Source organism: Dendroctonus ponderosae, unplaced genomic scaffold (genome assembly GCF_020466585.1).
Source record: "Dendroctonus ponderosae isolate FM_Combo_2020 unplaced genomic scaffold, Dpon_F_20191213v2 Dpon_F_20191213_2, whole genome shotgun sequence".
Classification (NCBI taxonomy): domain Eukaryota; kingdom Metazoa; phylum Arthropoda; class Insecta; order Coleoptera; family Curculionidae; genus Dendroctonus; species Dendroctonus ponderosae.
The window spans coordinates 6,117,184-6,139,580 of NW_026018165.1; the positions used below are offsets into that span (position 1 = coordinate 6,117,184).

At 32.5% G+C, this 22,397-nt stretch overlaps 1 protein-coding gene across 1 annotated transcript in view; it reads left to right on the forward strand.

Moving 5' to 3' along the window:
• Positions 1–22,397, forward strand: part of LOC109538377 — a 129,041-nt gene that overhangs the window by 77,741 nt on the left and 28,903 nt on the right. The window contains exon 4 of the mRNA XM_019905594.2: positions 18,670–18,870. Within this exon, the coding sequence (XP_019761153.2) occupies positions 18,670–18,870 (201 nt within the window). The remainder of the gene's footprint in view (positions 1–18,669; positions 18,871–22,397) is intronic.

The window sequence follows — 22,397 nt, forward strand, 5'->3', positions numbered from 1 at the left end:
ATACAACAAACTAGGGATATTTTTGTATCTAGAATAAGTGGTTAAAATAATGCCCCTTCGTCATGAAACAAAACGTTAAGTAGAAACGCTAGTTATATTGCATTTAGTTATATTTTATTTAAGTTTTGTAAATTGGAATGATTTCTTAAAATATTTTTTTGTTTATTTATTTTTATTATTATTTTTTGACTACGCTTTCTTATCAGTTAATATTGATTGAGAAATGAATACAAACGAACGTCTTTCTGGGTGTACTGCATATATCGATCAAATATATTTTCGGATTGAAGGTATTTTCATGTGATATCGTCCTCTCGCTGTATTAGTGCTTTTACTCCAATAATATCAACTATTCGCATGTTCAGAACATTTTGCGCAATTAAAATTAACATTTCCCAATTTCAAATCGTCGTTAAATAGTCAGAGTAATAAATTATAATAGACGTAAATAAACATGATCTGAATTTCAATAACAGCATGCATTTGTTAGTGGGCAATTTAGAAAACAATCATTAATATTTCATATGGTAAAGCACATCAAACTGCTAAATGAGCTATTTTTAATGTTGCCAGTGTTGCCTGAATCATACTACTATAATAACCATCAGCTATGCATATATGTTTTACAGTAATTTCGCGTAAAAGTTTCTTCGTGCGGATAATGAATATTAAACAATTTGGTTTTGGCAACGCGAGCTAAAATGACGATAGAAAACATTCAGCCAGCCAACTCATTATACGCCTTATTGCAGCTATTAAAACCACATTTTCTTAGACCAGACGCTATCGCTTCTTTACATAGATTTTCGGTTCTAATTGCCCATTAGTAAACTTAGAGGAAACTGTGCAGTCAATCATCTTTTCAAACATTGCATCTTTTATTTTTCGCATGTTCTCATGATGCTCATACAGCAAATCCATATTTCTAGCAGCTTTCCTCACTCGACTAGGTTCTTTAGGAAATATTTTCAGCAAATGTTTACTTTGCCTGATAGAAACTCCCCCATTATTGTTAGTGGAGGGATGTAGAGAACACTGTAAATATTTGTCTTCCTTAAACATTATGAAAGGGTCAATAATCTTTAAATTAAGCTGAAACAAACACCATGCTCTCGGTGTGTTGCTTTTGAATTTATTTAGTGTCGATCAGGCTGCTTTCATTAGATATTATTTTTAGAATAAATTGGAACCAACATTCGCAACATGTTTGGCTTGATAACAACTTTGGTCAACTTGTTGAGGACTTGGCATGCTTCTTTTGACTTAATAGGCTGATCGGTCTATAATTTTCAAGATCTGTATTTTCTTATTTTTTATGTAAGAGAATTATATGTGCGATTTCCCACTGAGACGGTATTATTCGAGTAGACATTTGTTAAATAGGAGCTTCAGGGCTGTAATATTGCTTTGTCCACCATTGTTTATGTTTTCTATTAGTAGGCCGTCTTCGCCTGCTGCTTTATTATTTTTCATGATCTTCAGAGCTGCCATGATTTCAGCTTCAGCTATCTCAGGTCTTTCGATTCTTGTTTTAGCACTTTAGGGATATTGGGGTTTAACCCGTTGTTTGGTGTTGAGTATAGTTGTTTGTAAAAAGTTTAGATAGACGTTATTATGCCTTTATGCGTCATTATGTTCCCATTTTTATTTTTGATTTTATGTTTGTCCTTCTTCCACATCCCGTTTTCCTTTCTTAGCACTTTTAGGCTTCTGTTTTCTTCTACAATGTTTTCTGCGTTTTTTTCTCTTTTAAGTTTTCCCATTTCCTTGGTTGTAGATATTTCTGTACTCCGTTGTAGTTTCATCTGTCATTTCTATTCTCGGTTTCTCGAGTGTATCTGTTCTTTGATTTAGTTTTATCTTCTTGTTTTCACTTTGGCAGTTATTTCCAATTGCTGCATTCACACTCACTGTAAAAGTCATGTGATGATTTATCTTTAGGGTTATCATTCAGTTGCTCTGCGTACTCATTTATGGTTTTGGGAGTGTTCCATTTCTTGTAATTTTTATTTAAGGTCACGTTGGTTCTGTCTTTCCTTATATTTATTTTTGTACAATACAATTTCTTAGTATGCATTAATTGTGTCGTTCTTTCATGTCTTTGGGGTTTATTTCCCGGTGTTGTGTTTTTAGTCAGTGTTAGTATTTCGTTTTAGCCGATATCTGTAATTTATCTGAAAGTGTGCGTTGTGCGTAATTTTGCTTTTGTTGTATATTGCAGGCTTCTTGAAAGTGTCTGGTGAATCTTCATATTTTTTTGGGTGTGAAATTATATTCTGATCTCGTGGATAGTTGCAATAGTCCCTTTTTACTTGTATCGTGAGGGCTTTTTTGATATTTTCGTAGAATACTATTTCTCTACCTTTTTCAATCTCTCGACATGCTCCTAACCATTTGTCTGTCTTGCTTTTGTCAATAAATCAACGCTTTCTGTAATATTTTCCCACAAAGTGCTGTTAAACTAAGTTTCAGCATTAGTTAGCTGCTAAGTGTTAATTTTATAGGAACAGGTCGAAAACGCATCGATAAATTGAGCCCAGTTTGATCTCATTAAAAGCGATTGGCGAAATCTCGTTTTCAATTTGTCCGCCGGATTAAAAGTTGGCAACATAAATTCCAGTTTCCGATGTTAATAAACTCGTCCAATTGGAGGTAGAATATCGTCCGAGCCGAATTGAGTTGAAATTTTAAACAGTTTGGGGCTGAAACAAATACGCCCTTTGTGCATTTCAAATGGTTTGAATAAATTAAAACATTTTCAACATATTCCCGTTCAAACTAAATGGAGTCTGATTTGTTTTATTATCAAAAGGTTGACCCATTAATCGATCGGTTAGTTGGCAAATTGAAAATGGTCCACACACATGTCACTTGAAAGTGGTTGTTTATATGTCACAATTAAGCAACAAAAATGTTTCAACTAGGTGAAAAGTAGAATATTTTAATGGACTACAAAATATAATTGCAACTTATTCGGCCAAGACGCAAATTAATTGCAATGGGGTAACTTTGAAGAGTTACTGGAAATTAGACACCGACCATTTGTGCTTGCTTTAGCATCATTAGCAAAATTAAACAATTTATTATTTCAATGAAAATGCCTGGAAGAACGAAACGATAATTCAATTGGGATGATGAAAATATTATTCACGCGCATTTTTAAGGAAGGAGGCCGATTGCCGCTTCTTTGCTTGATTTTGTTTGATCTTTTGGCCGGATGACCTTACCTGATGGCTTATGTTTTGTAATTTTGCCTCAGAAACATAATTCCTATATTCAGTCCTCCTAACGACTTATTTAACAAATGTTAAACATTTCCGCAATGCTAATGTTCCTTGTTGAGGATGAAATCGAAATTTGTTCATTAAACATTTCTTAGGGAAACAAGACTAATATATTCAGAAAACTCTATCTACCATATGTAGAATATTTGCCTGACAAACACAGACTTTTATGGGATTTCTAAAAGGCCACTCGAGCAAGCTCTTTTCTTCAGCTACAAAAACACTGAGGGTAAGCTTTCAAAAAGATCGAGATAAGTGAATCAGACCTGAAATAACGAGGTATTTGCAAAAGCGGCTTTAAATACAGGGTGATTGAAATCGGCCATCATTCCTTAAAGGGGTTTATAAAGTTCCATGAAGAGTACGCGAGAAATATCTATAGATTTATTTAAAAATACGGTTTCAAAACTGCGACTACGCGTTATATTAAATTATTTATTTTCAATAGAAACCTAATTTTTGTCAGTTTTCTGAACTAATCGTTCCGGAAGATTGTGAGATAATTTCGTTAATTAACAATAGATTGTAATATTTTTTAGGTATATAAATGTACATATTTCAGACCGAGAACAGCGTAAACGACCATTCTTACATTAACCGACAAAATACTTGCTATATGTGCAAAAATATCAAACATAATTATTAGCAAAGAATATCGATATATACTTATATTGTTCATTTATAAATTCATGAGGATCTCGTCCTAATTGGGAAATTTGGGTTTAAGCTAAATGTACACCCATATCCAATGTTAAACTTCTTTATTTTCCAACGTTTCGACTGTACTCTGTGGCCTTCCTCAGGGTTGCAGATACTGCAACGAAAATAAGGAAAACGAGAATGTAAAATCTATCTCTAACAGATCTATTGTTTTGGAAGAGCATATTTTTAATTATTAATTTTAGGGAAGGGAAGGGTTAATTTGGTAGCTTCCACAAATTCGTTGAGTGAAATATCTGTGAATCTATTGATGCAATTCCATTTTTTTGTTATTGTTAAATTTCAAATTTCAGCACCCTTTTTGTCAAAAAAATCCGTTGTAATGGGCATTGCGTACCGAGCAGCACAATAGAAAAAGCAAAACAAGTTTTATTAACAAACGATTACCCAGAAGCCATAATTAACAACATTTTTAAAAACAGAATATAAAAATGTTTCAATAATGAACCAAATACAGCGTAAACCTAAACCTCATCAATATCTCAGAAAATGTACAGAATATCTTGCAAAAAGTGAACATGATGCCACGTAAGCCACCAAGGATATAACCTTCTAAACTATAACTACACCAAACTTATAAAGACTTAAGAGAAAATAAAACCCGAACATACATCCGACGTAGTTTATGATATTCCATGCAATAATTGTGACGGAAAATATATGGGACAAACCAGTCAACTCCTTAAAAACAGATTAAATGGGCATAAGTATGATAAAAAAAGACATCTCTAACAAAGCATACTATCGAAACAGGGCACACTTTTAATTACACAGAAACCAAAGTCTTAAAATCGGAATGCATTACAAGGAAGCGGGAACTTTACGAATCAATTGAAATAATCAAAAATATAAACAGCATTAACTTTAAAACAGACCCTAAGCATTTAACCATCATTTACAATGGCATCCTGACTTAATTAGCTTGTATTTATATATTTATAAAAAAATATAATAAAGTAAAATAAGTCGACTTTTGCTGGTTGTCGCCAGACAGAATCAAACATTCACCTTTGCAAGTAGTTGAGTCGACATTATCTCTTAGCATGGAGAGACCAGAAATTTTATTTTAATATTTTAAATTCGACAAAATTTGAAAGTGTGACCAAAAAAATTTTTGTACCGTAACGTGTTTTGGATTGTTTTTGTGCTGACGTGGAGTCGTGTCTTAATTAATTCATGTAAGTGAAATATCTGCTCTTTAATGATTTTTAACCTTAGTATCAATATTAGGAGTCTGTAATAATTCTTGCAACAATATGCTCTTCAAAAACAATAGGTCTGTTAGAGATAGATTTTGCATTTTCGTTTTCCTTACAGTATCTGTAACCCTGAGGAAGGCAGCAGAGCCCTGCCGAAACGTTGAAAAATAAAGAAGTTTAACATGTTGGATATGGTTGAACATCTAACTTAAACCCAAATTTCCCAAGTAGGACGACATCCCCAAGAATTTATAAATTAACAATATAAATATACATCGTCCAAGAAACTTATTAATAAAACTTATACTTATATAGAGTAATTAATCATAATTATGCCTGATGCTACGCTTGTTCTGCCATATGGACTTACAAATAGAGTAGTTTGTTAACAAAGGCATTCAATTAAGTAAATTGTGTTCACATAGGCATACGTTAAAGCGTTAAGTGCTATGTATGAAATTATTCGGGTTTATTTTTGCCCTAAATAATTTATGCCGGCACCTGTTATATTAAACTTAAATACACGCTCAATGGGGATTTTGCTTTGCAAATATACCAGTTCGGTTGTCGTCTAAATAATGTTAATTTTGGACAAGACTTTCAGATATGAATTAGAAAGGTTGTTGCTATCTTCGTGGTAATTATTTTTTAAATAATATTTGCTGTAGCAAGTATTTATATTACTTTCCTAAGGCAGTATACTTTATGATAGAATTAGCATTTGTTTCAAACGATACGGAATTGCGCAGCTTTTAGAGTATGTATAAATCATAAAAAAGTAGATTTTATTTTAATAGCATTTCTAAATCAAATAATGAAATAGGAGATGCACGATGTGTAAATAGTTCTTCGAGAGTGGAATCTAATTGTCGTAAGTATCGTTTGAAAGTTGTATTTTTTTCAGGTGAAAGCGGCATGCATCATGCAAAGTATCTAAATCGTATCCTATTGAAAGTTCCTTTTGAAGTATTAAAAATATAGCTTTAATATGTAAAAAATATACATAAATAAGATGGTTCTCGCCAGTGAGTAAATTAGTTAGTTGGGCGGTTAGTTAAAGTTAGTCTGTTCAATAGTAGAGTTCATTCGCAGAGTTTAGTGGACCGTTTAGTGAGATTTCAGTTTCAGATAGAGTTCAGTTGTGGATCAGTAATATATGTATTTCATTACATAGTTGTAAATTAACTGCAAGTGTTTTTATGAAGTTTACAAAATCTGACGGTATTCTCCCTATTACTAGGGAAATGCGGATTTTCAATTTAAAAAGTGTACAATACATAATTTGCTATTTTCAAATGGAAGCACGCGATTGTTTTTTTGGCAGTGTTTTCCAGATGTAATTTCCGTTAAGTTCGTATAAGATTGCTTATTTACAATTCTATTGTGACTTCTCTTTAATAGGTTTCTTGTAGATAATAATTCTAATTATTATCCGCTGTAATATTATTCTGACATGTTGCATACAACTGACCAGAGTCCAATTTCAGCGGGATTACAACACTGATGAAAGGGAGAATCAAGGAGAGTCGGAAGAGTGTGGATTTAATATGAATTATAACCAAGGTTTGCCATTTTGGAATATGGATCTTTTAACTGTCGAAGAACGCGTAAAAATTATTAAATGTAACTATAAAATGGTGATTCTGCTGTATCAACGTTTAGGGCTTTACAAGCAGATTACGGTCTCTCTTCTCAACATTTTGAACTGCATCTTTAAATCTTAGTTTTTTTTATTTAAGTTAGAGTTTTCAATGGTTTATTAAGCTCATTAATCATTATTATTTCTGTATCGATATTATGAGTTATTTTTGGTGAAGCCTGTTGTTCTTCTACCTCACAAATACTTTTCTTAATCTCGTTGCCTTGTGGTTTCCTATATTTCTTAATGTTTAGACATTCAGATATTTATATATTTCCAGTTTATTTATACAGTTAAATATGTTCTTTCTATTTACGGCTAATTCAACAACCTAAAATATCTATCAATTTTTTAAAAAAATCTAAAAAATAATTTAGCTCAGCATAGGGTGAACCATTTGTAAAATTCTAAACGACCCTTTAAGTAAATCTAGTAATTCCAATATTAACTTCTATCTTTTTCCACACACACATGTACCCTGACCCAGCAAAAACTTTCACTTGTCCAGGAATACATTTTCCAAGTTCTTGGCAAGGCGCGGGGTATATTTCATTCAATATTTAACAGTTTAGCTGCTTTATGAGCTGAGAAGGGTCAGCTTGTGGCCATCAATTACATTAAAAGACCACTTTACGTTTCTTGCTAATATACATTTATTATACGTGACGGATCGGGGAAGACCCAGGAATGGTTTTTCTGTTATCTCGCCGGTTCGGTCCTGCAAAATGCATGTAGGAAGCGAGAAAAACGCTTCAGGAAATATGTATTCCACTTTGAGTTTAAGCGAAGGACTTCATACAGTCGAGCTGACAACTAAACGTTTTCTTGTTGAGAAAAAGCTCTATTGTTTTCAAGTTTTAGTGATATATTATAACATTCCTCTAGGCGCTATGATGTGAGTAGCATTTTTAAGGGTATACATTGCTGTAAAGCGCAACTAGCTTTTTTCGTTTTTATATATGTTAACTCTGGGGGTTTGGACGGTCGTAAATTATTTCTATCTTTAGAGTTTGTTTTGTTCTGTCTCGCAAGATAACTTTCTGCATTATACAGTGTAACAAATCGTGAACTACCAAGTTTGCTGGATAAAACAAATTTGCATTGGTTTGTAGCGTAAAGAAATACATGAACTTTTGAATGACTAGTTGAATTTTTGAAACCTAATACTTTTTCGGTACTTTTTGGGTAATTACTGCAACGTACATTTACATTTAGAGAAAGTATACTTTTCGCATAATGAGGAAGGAAGCAAAAAAACGGAAAGACACACGGTGAATCTATTTACAAACTATCAACTCCAACAACTCTCAGATACTGCCAGATTTTCCTTGAAATTTCTTTTTGCAATTGTGTTGCATTCAGAACCGCAATTATGTTAGAACCGACTGTCAGTGCATTGGTAAACTTGTTAAGTTTTTAAATTTTATAATCAATTCACAACAAATCGAAAATTATCCAGTGTAACAAATAATTTATGTTGATTCAAATTATTTTTTTCGAGAAACCCCTGCATCTATGTCTATGTCTTCGATTTTATTAGAGTTCCTTTCGTTACATTTAGTTCACTTTATATTTTAGAGAGGGTGAAATTTGAAGTTACAACGATACAGATTGGCTAAGACAAAATAATAAATTCCCTCGGACACAAAATACATAATACATAACGCAAAATACTTTTTTCGTTCAATATTCACACATAAGAAACAATTTTAGAATTCCAAATGCCAACGCGATAAATTGGTTGCTATTTTAATTACATTTCATATTTTAATGCTTTTTGGATAAACTGCCGAATAAAACAGTAGTTACCATCCATATATTCAATAGGACCTATATGCAAAAGATTCCTTTGTAAAACACGTTTTAATGAAGATGAATGCTAGTGCAACTTTTTAAAAACCTGCTTGCCATCATAAATATCGCTGAAAAGCTGCATTAAAGTATTTATGTTGTCTTGAAGTTTCTAAAATTACAGACTGGATATTTTCCGGTCTCAAGAGCTGATTAATGTACTCCGTGAACTTCTGCCTAACCTGGTTATCTAGTGAAGTTGTTGCAGGAAACAATTGCACCTAATTTACACCGTAGAGTTTTGTACTCATTTAAAAAATATATTTAGTATTACAAAAACCTGTTTTTATTATTATAGCAACAATAGCAGAAATTGTTTATAAGCGTTCCTTGAATAGAGCAAAAATGAGGAAATGTTAAATAAATATTTCAAGCTTCTATAAAGTTGAAGGGATTATTTGATCTTCTGCTACTGCCATCTGATCAAGATATCTAAGGATTTGCTGCTTGGATTTGATTATTTATTCGATTTATGTGAATGGGGCAACAACGGTGCATTTTTCTTCGGATTCGCCCAATATTTATAACATAATTTTATGACTCCCTTAGCCATTCGGCGAAATCCGTCTGGAATGCGGACCCGGTTTATCTATATTGCCCAACCGAACGTTCTTGTGCAAAGTATATTTGGTTTAGTGGATTTGCATAGTCAACTAGCCGAACGGACATTTCCATTTTGGGTTTGGCTGCATACTGAATAAGATTGCGGTCGAATGTTTGCTGGTCATAACAGCTAATACTCAATGTTATGTTCTAAGACTTATGTAAGATACACATTTGGCTCACAACTATGGGTAAACAGATAAATGCGAACAAGCAAATCGCTGATATTCCCTATTTTCGGACGGTTTTGATGTAATATTGACAGTACAAAATAACTGAAACTGGTTTTAAAAGTTATGTTAAGATTTAAAATGTGCATGATTTTGCATCCTTTGAATATGTTAAAAAAACGAGGCAGTCGGTGCTTAAACCAACTGTTGTTTTGACTCATTAATGATTGAGAGAGAAGAAGCAGGCGTGTACACACTGAAGAAACTCCGATCAAACGAGATTTGTATGTAATGAAGTGTATATTGATCTAGAGATGAAGAGAAAGGATCAACACACTTCATTATATAATAATATCCTTTGATTGAAATTAATGATTGAATTTGCTCGGAGTTTTTTTAAGCTTTCAAGTGCGAGTATAATCGAGAACAGTTTTTGAAGTCATTTTCATAAAGCCCTCATATGATTTACGTTGTCATTTGGAAAAAAACTTCGGATAGCTAGGTATGAAGGAATGTAAATATTGGATAAATGTTATCACTCAAAGTTGAACAGTTATTTTAATGCCTTTTCTTATTTAATTTCAGGTAGTTGTTTTAGTGTTTTCAGCACGGTTTTTTTAACACGGGAGATAGCGATATACCTATATACAGAATACAAGGTGTTTTTAACTATTGGAATGTTATATCGTGACACTGTGGAGAGCATTGCAATAATGGCCGGTCAACACTGCTAATACACTTTTTTCCGTAAATTCTAAATATTACTCCGATAGTTGAAACCATTTCCGAGGCAAACTCTGCAACTTCCACGGTTATTTAGAGTCCGAAAATTTTGATTAAAAATTCGTAATTGTTGTCAAAGTCTCTTGAATAGTATTTAGGCCTGGTTCCCCCTTAAAAAAATGTAATATTAATCGTCGATTAAATCTATTAAATTAGCTTCCTTAGTGTCATCATAGCTTGACGCATGATTTAGGATATGTAATCAATGGTTAATGTAACCGACTGAAAGTGCCGGTTTGTAACAATAATCCTTCAATTAATGTAATAATGTGTCCTCAAGCAATGAAACATTGCCATTTAAATTGTACACGGAATAGATCTGTTTTATGATCACATTTTATCATTGTCTGATTAGGAAAATGACGCATAGGTTGTGAAAACCTCCAATATTTAAACCACGGGTTAATGATTTAGGTGACCTGAATTTGAAGGCTTGTGATTTAAAACAAATACGCCTCAGAATTTAACGGCAGATCCATCTGCCACCTTGTTCTTTAAATATTTATATAATCGAAAGAACAAGAAAGTGAATCAACAAAATTTATTAAATGTACGATTCGGCTAAACGTGGCAACCAATTTATTAATTGAATCGTCAGATAACAACCGTGCTGGAATCAGCCAAAAGGGCAGATTTGAAGCAAATACGATAGTACTTAAAATTGCTGACCATTGCTTAATAATAACTAAAATATTTGTGGCAAACCGCAAGGTTTCATTACCAAACGGTTGACTAGATATATATTGTGCTAAGTTAATCACGGATTAAACGCTAGTTGGTAGAACCGGGTCTTAGACGAAGAGAATTTTAGAGATACTCTGTGATTCAAAATATCTACATTTTTAATTGTTTATAAGTTACTAACGTAGAATGTAGCGTCTTGCATCTGGTAAAAAAATTGTTCGAATAAATTGTAGTCAGTTTGCAAAATTATACGTCTTTAAACTTCGTCGATTTTTCGTTATTTGATATATTTTCTTCTATAGTTGAAGGGCTGGAAAACTTCTAATAATTTGTCAATAATTAAAGACAGTTCGCAACCTCTACATCGATGTGATTTTAATAATTAGTCGACTCTTCCAACGCCAAGTTTTATATTTTTTGCTTCCCACTGTATTTTTGAACATATAGTTTTTTGATCAATTTAATGGATAATTAAATACAACTCTTGAAACAATGTTTCGACAAAAATCCTGAATGGTTTTTCATATATTTGTACAGATACAACCATTTCTTGAGTTTTGAGAATTTTTACCTCTATTTCTTTAGAGGTGATTCCTTTCCAATTTCGCGTAAAAGAATAAAATGCAGCCAGGGAAGGTGTACCTAATAAAACCATGATTTAACTATTATCAATCATTTCGTAGATAAATATCCTACAAAACAGAGAGCGTCTTTTCAAATGTCTTTCTTCGAATTGTTCGAATGCATCCGAATAAAGATTAATTGAGGAACGGCAGCTATTAAAAAGTAGACAAAATTAACTGTTGAAAATAATTTCATATCAAAATTTAATTCAGCGAATGGGAATGATTCCCCAAGCCGTCCTCAACATGGATGCACATTTGTATCTGAATCCGACCTCAAAACTAATTTTTTTTTTAGATTTTTTTGGAGGGCAAAGCCCGGGTCGGATTTAAAGGTTAATTACAGTAAATGTAGTCACCACCATTTCAATGAAAGCAATATTCCTTCAGCTAGTTTTCACCGACAGCAATTGCTGCATTAACTATTATATCCTGTATTCCGCAACCTAATTGAGTACGACACACCGATTATTTCAATACTGTAATTAGCGTTGGTTTCAAAGTGAACAATGAGGTTCCATAAAAGGCTAATGAGCATTTTTTTGTTTTTACAGGCGTTGTACCAACAATGCGCAGTTTATTGGCAATTAGTGATTGTGGGTAAAAATAGGTTAGCCCATTGCGTTTTTTCCAGATTTATTAAAATTTAAATGATTGGCATATTTATCAAACAGCCATGAAGAGAAAAACGGAACAATCCAGCATTGATTCGTTAGTTTAGGACGATATTTATTTAATTAAATTTATTGAAATTTCAGTTGGGGTGATTTATTTTTCATCTATGCAGAGATACAGTTTTTGCGTTGAAAATTTTTATAGCTGTAAGTTTAATTTATGCTGAAAATTAGATAAAGCAGTTTGAATAACTGCCGTCTCAGACTTAATACCTTGCATAAAACGACAGAAACTTTTTAGCTTTCTAAAATAAAAACTGACACGAATAATTAATTGACTTTAAGTAAACTTCTTTCTACTTCATTCATATAAAATAATAAATAATTAAATTCGGACAGTAATGAAGTCGTTCATCTTATCAGTTATAATCTTCCGGTTATACTGGAAGTATAACTAATATAATATATAATAACTAGTATAGTAAATAATTGCTTATTTTAAATGGAACACTATGTAATATTACATTTTTTAATTCTGCTCCAAATTATAAATATATTTTATGTATAATGTCATATACCTCAGTTTAACCGTTTTTGATATATGTATTTGAAATTTTAGTTGCAAGCACTATAATAATTATCCATTTTTCCTATAAGGAAAGATGTGCTACTTAATTCGAGTCGCATTTCTTGTTGAAAATTACTTACTTTAATGGAATTTCGACAACATTTTGAAAACCATTATTGCAAATATCATTATCAAGATAATGAAGCAAAATTTAATGTTCAATTTGCATAACTAATTTTGCCTAAGCACTCCGTCAGCTCAATGTGTAATAGCTCATATATGGTTTTGCGTAAGCTCAATTCGCCTACTTAGACATGCAGATATCTTCATCGGTAAAATTTAAAACGATAATAAAGTTGCTCGTTTGTATAAAGAGAAATAAAACCTTCGACACTACACATATTAATAGAACCTTCAATATTCTCCTACGACAACCCATAAAATGAACACTAATTTAAATTTCGTGTATTTCATTTCATTTTTATCACTCACATAAAACCCCTAAAACTCGAAATGCCTGAAACATATTTCCAAACACGGCCGCGAAACAGCTGAATTATTTTACGCTCTTTTGAATGGCGCTTTCCAAATACTTTACGTGTAATAAAAAATTTACAAAAGTCCAACTTTGCCGTGTAATATATGTTTTAATTAATGTTTCTCCGATTCTCTTCTCGCTTGATATTTAAAGAATGTAAAGTGGAATTTAACAGGTTTTGTATGGGGCAGTTGCAAGAGTGAGAGCAGAATGAACGTATAATTAAAAATTTCCAAGTAATTATGAGAATGGCTTTTGCTAGAATATTATAGCAGATGAGCAAGAGTAACATGTATACTATAATCTATGGGAAGTAATAATGGAAACTAATCCGCACACAATTTCAAAGTTAAATTTACAATTAAGAAAAGCTTTTAGTGGTTCAGGCTAGTATGCAGAGCACACATTTAAATTGATTTGTAGCTTTTACAAAATTTGTTTAGCTGCAACACAATTTATTTATTATGCATTGCAACTTGTAGAGAATGTTACGTATTTTTGACTCAATTTTCTTGTTTGGCTACTTTAATGCGTCTGTCTAAAATCTTTCATCTTATGTTAGCCATGTTCAGTTTAATTTGTATTCTTTGCAGTTGAAAAATAGTGTATATTAAAGTAAGATATTAACGCATTACATTTTCATTTCTCAACAACTACAAAATAAAATAGTAGAAATGTTAAAAAATTCATGACAAAAATATATTCGGACGTGCATTTGATTTACCAGGAAAATCAATTTTACGCATGCATCTGCTCATAAACTAAGTTAGTTTAGATTAATATCTATCAGTTTGAAAATGACGCGTGGTGCTGCAACAGATAAAAAGCAATGAATTATAATTTCTTAAAACGGTAAAGGCAAATCAATGCAGAAAATTTCAAATGATCTAAATATTTTTCATTGTGTTCATTTCATAAAAACGTTCGGGGGGACTACTAGTGTTGCTGTTAGTGGTAAAAGTTCAGGCCGACCCCGCATTATCTCTTCAAAGAGAACGTTGTGTTCATGTAAAGATCTGCAGATCCAACAGAAGAGGCACCCTACGACACATTCAAGCTCACTGGAATCAGAAAGCAACTTTAAATGAATCGTGCGATTGAACTAGATTATGGCTGCACAAATCAGGTTACAGTTTTTATAAAGAAGGTTTATTATTTTAGGATTACTTTAGTTTAGTATTCAATAAAAAATAATAATATTTTTTGATCTCCTTTCGGTTTAGGCAAAGGAAAAGCCACTATTTCTAGCTATTCAAAAGCAAAAAAGTTTGAATTCGAGTAAATCTAGAATATGCGGGACAACGGAATTGTACCGCAGGAATCAAAAATTGACATATGCGTAGGTGAATTTCGGAGAAAAAGTATGTATTTTGAACAAAATCAGAGGCCTTTCATAAATACTGTCTAAATCGTAAAGCAAAATTTCTCCAAGAGGTTAAATATGGGGATGCATGAGTAGTAATCGCATTGGTAAATCTGAGTTTGTTGATGGAACTATAAATACAGAAGTACCAACAAATGTTATCAAGAAGTTTAATTCCAACTATGAAACAACATTTTTTAAATAAAGAATGCATATTTCAACAGGATGGTGCGGTTTTCCTCACAGCTAAAACGATCAAATAGTGGAGTGTAGATCATTACTTCAAACTTTTATCGTGGCTCTCAAGCAGTCCGGACTTGAATATTATAAAAACTTTATGGCATCAAATGAAGAAATCATTGGTTACGCTCCTTAGCGAACAGTTCCGGGATGAAAGGCAAAAATAACTGAAATTTGGAAGTCGCTCAACCCAGAATATTACCAGACTCTAGTGGATTCAATGCCAAAATGTATAAAAGCCGAAAGGTAATGTTACTTCTTATTAAACTTCGCCTTAATATAGTTGTATTAAAGTGAATCCGAATATTTATTTTCAGCAAGGTTGCTCCATTTTTGCTAATTTGCTACAGAGAAAAAGCAGAATACAAAAATGTTTTTCGTTGTCAGCTTTTATGCTGCGAAAAGGGATAATGAATTCATTATTTAGTGGAAAAAACCAAAAAGTATATTTGAAGTAAATATAAATGGTTTATTTTGCACTCATTGAACATCGTCCTCATATAGGTTTGATATAATTTATAAATTCTCGACATAATAGTAATCAAGTAAAAACTTTGGCAAGGACATTATTTGGATATTTCGGGTTTTTTAGGATCTATTTCCGAGGATTTAATATAGTTTTCAACTTTCTAAATATTTACTTCGGCAGTAGTTTTTTGTTAATTTATAATTCAGCTTAACAGCTACGGTTAGACCTTCTACTTTGTTTTGGTTTGCTTTCCGGACTTCAATGAAGTTTTTTAATTTTATAATTATGTCATAATTTGTATTTATAAGTACAGTTTGTATTCCACAACTGATAAAAGTTATGATTATATCGAAGAAGTAGACCCCCACACAGGACATTCTCGACATTTTTATAATATTTAATTTCCATATTGAGTTTTTGACAAATGTACACCAAATTTCTATATTTTGCAGGAATTTATTTATCTATTTCTTTGTTCCGATGTTTCCCCTTTCCCCTTTCCCCCCGATGTTACAATTTTTCAATGGTTGCACTGCGTAAACTAAAGTGACTTTTGAAACAAGCAAAATATGTATTGAATGCAGTCAGCACAACATTAGGTAGTACCGTTTTCTAATTGTAACTGTTTCAACTTTTCAACTCTACCATCTATTGCAATTTTTTTTTCGAAACAGTAAGTTTATTTAATTTTTTTTTCACTTATTTTTGGGACTAATGGTTTTCACAGGTTATTAACTATTTGAAATATAATTTGAAAGACCATACTTTTACTTAAGGTTTCAGCAAGTCAAGGTTGGTGGATGCCTTTCTAAAAAGTTTCAAGCCACCTCGGGAGTTCCTCAAGGAAGCAACTTGGGGCCATTGCTTTTTCTTATTTTCATTAGTTCTCTACCGGATTGTTTGAGATATTCTTGCGGTCTGGGTTTTGCAGACGACTTTAAATTCTTTAGGGTCGTGAGCACCTTAAAGGATTGCCTAGAACTGCAGGAAGATCTTAATGCGGCCTCCAATTGGTTTAAGGACAATGGTATGTTCCTGAATGAAGAAAAATGTGGGGTCTTGTCCTTTACACGTAAACTAAGTTTTATTCATGCTCATTACAATGTAAACAAGCGCGCTCTAGTCAGAAAGACAACATATAGAGATCTGGGAGTGCATCTGCAAGCGAGTTTGAGATTTGATGAACATTATACAAACATAACAAACAAGTCATTCAAGATTCTGGGGTTTGTGATTAGGAATTCTAAGCATTTTCATACAGATACTAGAATTCGTTTGTATAATGCATTGGTGAGACCACACCTCGAGTATGCATCATATGGGCTCCTCAAGCTGAATCAAGCATTAATTTAATTGAAAAAGTACAGAAAAGGTTTCTTAGGCACTTGTATCTTAAAAGATACAATGTATATCCTTACCTTATGCCAACAACACACTTGCTTATGATCTTTAATATGCAGTCGTTGGAACAAAGAAGAGCCATGCATTGTGTTTTATTCCTGTATAATGTTGTCAATGGTGTTAGATATCCATCGTGTAATTTGATTATCTTTGTAAGATTTCATGTGCCAAAGATTAATTTGAGATCAAATACTTGTGACCTTTTCTCTTGCAGTCCTTTTAGTATATCCCCTGTAAACCACATGCAGAGTCAGTGTAATAAATTATTGAAAGATTGTTGTAATTTGGATTTTTTAACTGCAGTGTAAGGGTTATTAAAAAATACTTTAAAAGTTTTAAATGACAGTTTTTCAGTGATTTTTAGAATTAATGTCTAGCAGATTGTAAATGTATCTGTTTTTGGGTTATTTAGTTTGTTTGGCAGTGTTAGATTAGTATAGATTTTTGTTAAATATTGTTATTATAGTAATAAGCGCTCTATCATAGATTTACTGCTTAGGTGGTGGTTGTTGGAGTATTTCAACAAATAAATAATAAATAAGTAGTTATTTAATACCGTATCTAACAGCAATTAACCGAATACAAATTAGGATTCTCAAAGCGTATCCAATGTAGCTAATAAAGTCGTGATTTACTCTGTTAGCTGTAACTGCTAAGGGATTTTAAGAGTTTAATTTGTTTAGAGTTGAACTTTGCGCCTTCGACCACATAATTTAGCGAATACTAAGTTCCCTAATTAATATTAATTTCATCTCGCGCTGCTAAACTTCATAAAGTTGGAAGTTTTGGTTAATTTGACTAAATTGTTTATTAGCTTTGGAGGCTTTAGTGTGCCAGGGTTAATAAGCTGGTAATGACGCAATAGCATATCGCCTTTCACGAATATTTTTCATGGTTTTTCAATATAAATATAATAATAACTGCTTTATTGTTCAACTGAAGTAAAGAATAATCATAAGCAGATGTATAGGTTGCAAAGCTTTTTCTAAAAACGCACGAAAAGCAGATTTTGACAAACTTCGACAAATTTAGTTTAAAATGCAGGAAAGTATATTTTGACAGTTCTGTGTGCTAATGGCACTACGATACCTTAACAATGTACATTAATCATTAGAATAAAAGCGAAAATATTAATAAAATTTGAGAGAGAGTACTAAGAATGACGCAGAATAATAGAAAATGGGGTTGAAAAAATTAATCTACTAGTCAGTATTTTTAGCTTTTGGATATACAACTAAGAACATCAAATTGGAGAAGGCTTCTCAGCACATTTTTCTGTAAATTTATTAACACACAATCACCTGCTTGATATAACGGAGTACCAAAACCCTGCACTTTCGTATTCGTTCAATTCCATTTTCAATGCATTAAAAATCCGGCATATAAAGTTCCAATTAATATAAGTCATTTCGGCTCAGGAAGATAAGATGCATACTATTCACGTTTGTTGGAATAAACTGACGCTTTAAAAAGAATGGCGTCTTAAATGGAAAATGCATTCCAGTCACGTAGCATGACGCCCTAACGTGTCTGTACTACGTGATGCCCTTTTAATTTCAGTAATTTTAAACTCATTTTAACGATAACAAACTCAGGAGAAGTCAGTGATTCGCAACCAAACAGCATAAAAGAGAATGCTAACAATAGCATACATTAAGGGAATATTATGATTTGTTATTTTGCTGGAAGCAATGGGCCTAAGAAGGATATTAGTTTTACACAAAAATTTTATCAACTTTTTTCGGGCTTCGAAAGCTGCTTTAGCAATAGATTATTTTGAACACAAATATAGCTTTATTGAGCTTTTCGTCTGCACCAAGTAATCGGAGATTAAAATAAAAAATAACTGGTTTTGTATTTAAACAGGATGCCTGTCTGCTTATTAATCCGAAGACTGAAAAAATATGGTTCGTGTTGCAGATATCATTTGAAGCATTCTCAATTGGCGCATTCGAGTCGTTCACCGTATCGGGATGTCCCGATGGTTACATATCAATCAAAGAAGCTAATCGACCGTCCTCAGGTGGCAAATGGTGCGGAAGCGCTTGGGGCTATACCGTCTATTACAGTGAGACTTCTAGTATCAACCTCACCTTGGCTTTGAATAAGATTCCCCAACAGGTTAGTGCTTTCTTAGATTGATATAAAAATAAAAAGTACTTTATTTATTAGAAATATATGGGGCTTGAAGATGAGAAAGATATTTTGTTAAAACGTACAGACATTATGAATTATTGCAGTTAATAAATTATTCCAGGCTGGATGAATCCATCCTTATCAATCTTTTTTGTCGCTTGCTGAATTCTGGGTGTAAAAATTGTGTAATATTATGTAATTTTGACCGAGGATTAATTGCCGACATGGAACTTGGCTTCCTGCTAATTATATTTTGTTTCTGTTTCTTCACACTTCGCTCACCTTGCTCATTTTTAATTCTTCCTTCGAATAGTATTGGATTTGTAATTTTATTATTTCGATGATCTTCTGTAGAACGGTGCAAATAAACGAACTAAAACAACATGAGTATTTGGGATATAGCAATAATCGAAGTATGAATCGTGTTCGCACAGACGACAAGTGTAAAGAAATCGAAAATGAAATCTCCGTCCTTTTATTTTGCGAACCCCGACAGCGGATTTGGGCTGAAATTGAATTTTAAAAAGTATTTCTTCGTATCGGTGCTTAAGTCGAATACTACGGCCGGCCCCGCTGGACCAGTAAACTTTTTACTGTTATGGTCCCATCGTAATCATAAAATTCCTATTTTTGTTCTGATGTTCCACTTTTTTTGCATCCGTTTGTTAGCTATTGTTGGGTTCAAGTAAATTAAATCGGGAAGCATATTTTTCGTAATACGCCTGGTTCTCTCACGTGTTCTAATTATTCAATTTACAACAATACTTCCTACTTCGCCCACGTTATACACAAAGACTGCGGACCTAAGAAATAGAAAAAACATTCGCTTAAAGCTGACGCATTTGCAAGAAAAAATATATAAAAAACAACGTAACTTTGCAACAAAACAAACAAGCACATGCCAATCTCTATTATTCCTTAGGACACGACACAAAACATCTACATTATTATAAAAACTTCTGCAGTTAGAACCTATAACCAGGAAAATGTTGCCCAAAAATTAATTGCCTAGAAAGTTCTATCATGCATCGAAAAGATACCGTGTTGACATTATGGGGTTGAAAATCTTGCAAATGCGGTTTGGTACTTGAATTGTTTATAAACTATTGGTCTAATACATACACTTACTAGTAGGTATATTTTCTATTATACAGCGTGGCCATTTTCTGGAACTTTGTATGGGTAACTTCTACATTTTTAAAGATAGAGAATCCGTTAAATGGGCAAAATTGGACAGAATTCGATTGCCTATTCATTACCGTTATCAAAATTTAGGTACCCGACTTAGTTCCTGAAATATCCTGAAAAGACAAGAAATCAACACTTTTTAATTATCACATATTACGTAAACTGCTTAACTTAGAGAAAAAGTTAAAACTGCCCTTAGTACAACTTATTGCGTTGAATCCAATAAACTAGCACTCGCTATCATAGTCAACTTGATTTACGAGATAAAAAATAAACTTTAGTTTTTTTAAACGGTAATCATAGTTGGCTGTGGGCCTTTTAAAATCCTTCTTTTTTTTCTGAATTTAACGATATAATTGATTGTATGTTTTTCTCCTTTTGTTGCCGTAAAACTTCAAAAGAAGATAAAAAATGTGTAGTACGCTATGGAAGCAAGAACTATATTATCACACAAAGCACAAAACAATAATGAATCGTTTAAATTAAATGTTCAAATTAACTTCCGTTTACATCCAGGCATTTTTGGCAACTTCACATTCAACTAGTGAGTTGTGTGAAGGTGCACTATCATGTTGAAAATATGCCAATTTTCGATACGATGCTAACGGAAAACTATTCAACATGTCTTCAAGTTTATTTGGTAAAAAGTGTAAATATATTTCCATATTTAAATTGTGATTATAAAAGAATGGACCAATAATTTTATCACTTAAACTACCTCACCAGACATTCACAAAAAAAACACGTTGATCTCGCCTATTTTCAATTAGATGATGATTTTCATTAGCCCAGTAAACATGATTGTGTCTGTTAATAATTTCATTTTTGTTTTGTGCTTTGTGTGATAATATAGTTCTTGTTTCCATAGCCTACTACACATTTTTTTATCTTCTTTTGAGGTTTTACGGCAACACAAGGAGAAAAACATACAAACAGTTACATTGTTAACTTGAAAAAAATAAGGATTTTAAGAGGCCCATAGCCAACTATGATTACCATTTAAAAAACATAAGTTTATTTGTTATCTCGTAAATCAAGTAGACTATAACAACGAGTGCTCGTTTATTGAATTCGACGCAAAAAGTTCTACCAAAGACATTTAAAACTTTTTTTCTAACTTAAGCAGTTTACGAATTATATGATAATTAAAAAGTGTTGATTTCTTGCCTTTTCAGGATATTTCAGAAATCAAGTTGGGTAACTAAATTTTGAAAACGGTAATGAATAGGCAATCGAATTCTGCCCAATTTTGCCCATTTAACGGATTCCCTATCTTTAAAAATGTAGAAGTTACCCACACAAGGATTCAAAAAATGGCCACCCTGTATATCTCGACAAATAAGCGAACAACCTTTAAGTGTTTTTAAAGTTTCGAACGTCCTTCATGATTCAAAAATAAGCCAGTCAAAATATTAGTCAGAATTGCGAACTCAATTTGTTTAGTAATGTGGCTTCGTTCCACACAAACCTTGAATATTTTCCGGAAACCATATAAAATCTCAAAAGTTCTTTATGCATATTTACATCAAATAATAAACCATGTCGGAAGTAAAAAATCGGCTTAGGAAGAATTTGCTGAATATCGAAACAAGGTCCCTATACTTTTTCACGATTTTCATTGCCATAATAAGTGGAAAACTTAAAATAAAGCTGAACTTTTGGTGGCGATGTTAAGTCCACTCGATTTTTGTCCTCCAGCACATTTTAAATATTCTGTAACAACGTTTTTTACTCATTGATCATGGAAATCTAATTCTCCTTTCACTACAAGCAAAATGCCAGTTTCATATCGACAGTTTTGCAATTAACTCGATTTTGTTGCGAATATGACTTGAACTGTTGTCCTTCTAGGATCACGATAACCACAAAGCTTCCAAATTAAGGAATAAAAATTAATTGCAAAGCACTTTCGGAGTTATAAAAATGATGCAAAATGCCTTGTAAAATTGTTGTCAAAATGAAAACAATTTCCAAGCCTTCAATCGTGAGGAAAGCTTTTTTTATCTTACTTTACAACATAAATAGTACAAGATAAAAACAAAGTTGTAGCGAAAATCCCTTAAAACTATATCGTTCAATTTGAAGGGGCGACCCGAACCGATATTGTCACCTAACTTGAAACGGGAACAAAACTTTTAAATCAAAGTTTTCCTGTTAGTCCTATAAACTTCCGGACTTAAGGCTTAGAAGCTTAGAACTTTAATGAGATTTAACTTGTTTTCTTTTCCATACAATAAAGTTGGTGAGCGAGTGTCGCAAAAATGATTGTTTAATACTGAAACACGTAAATTCGTAATTACTTTTCAAATTCTCGATCGTGTTAG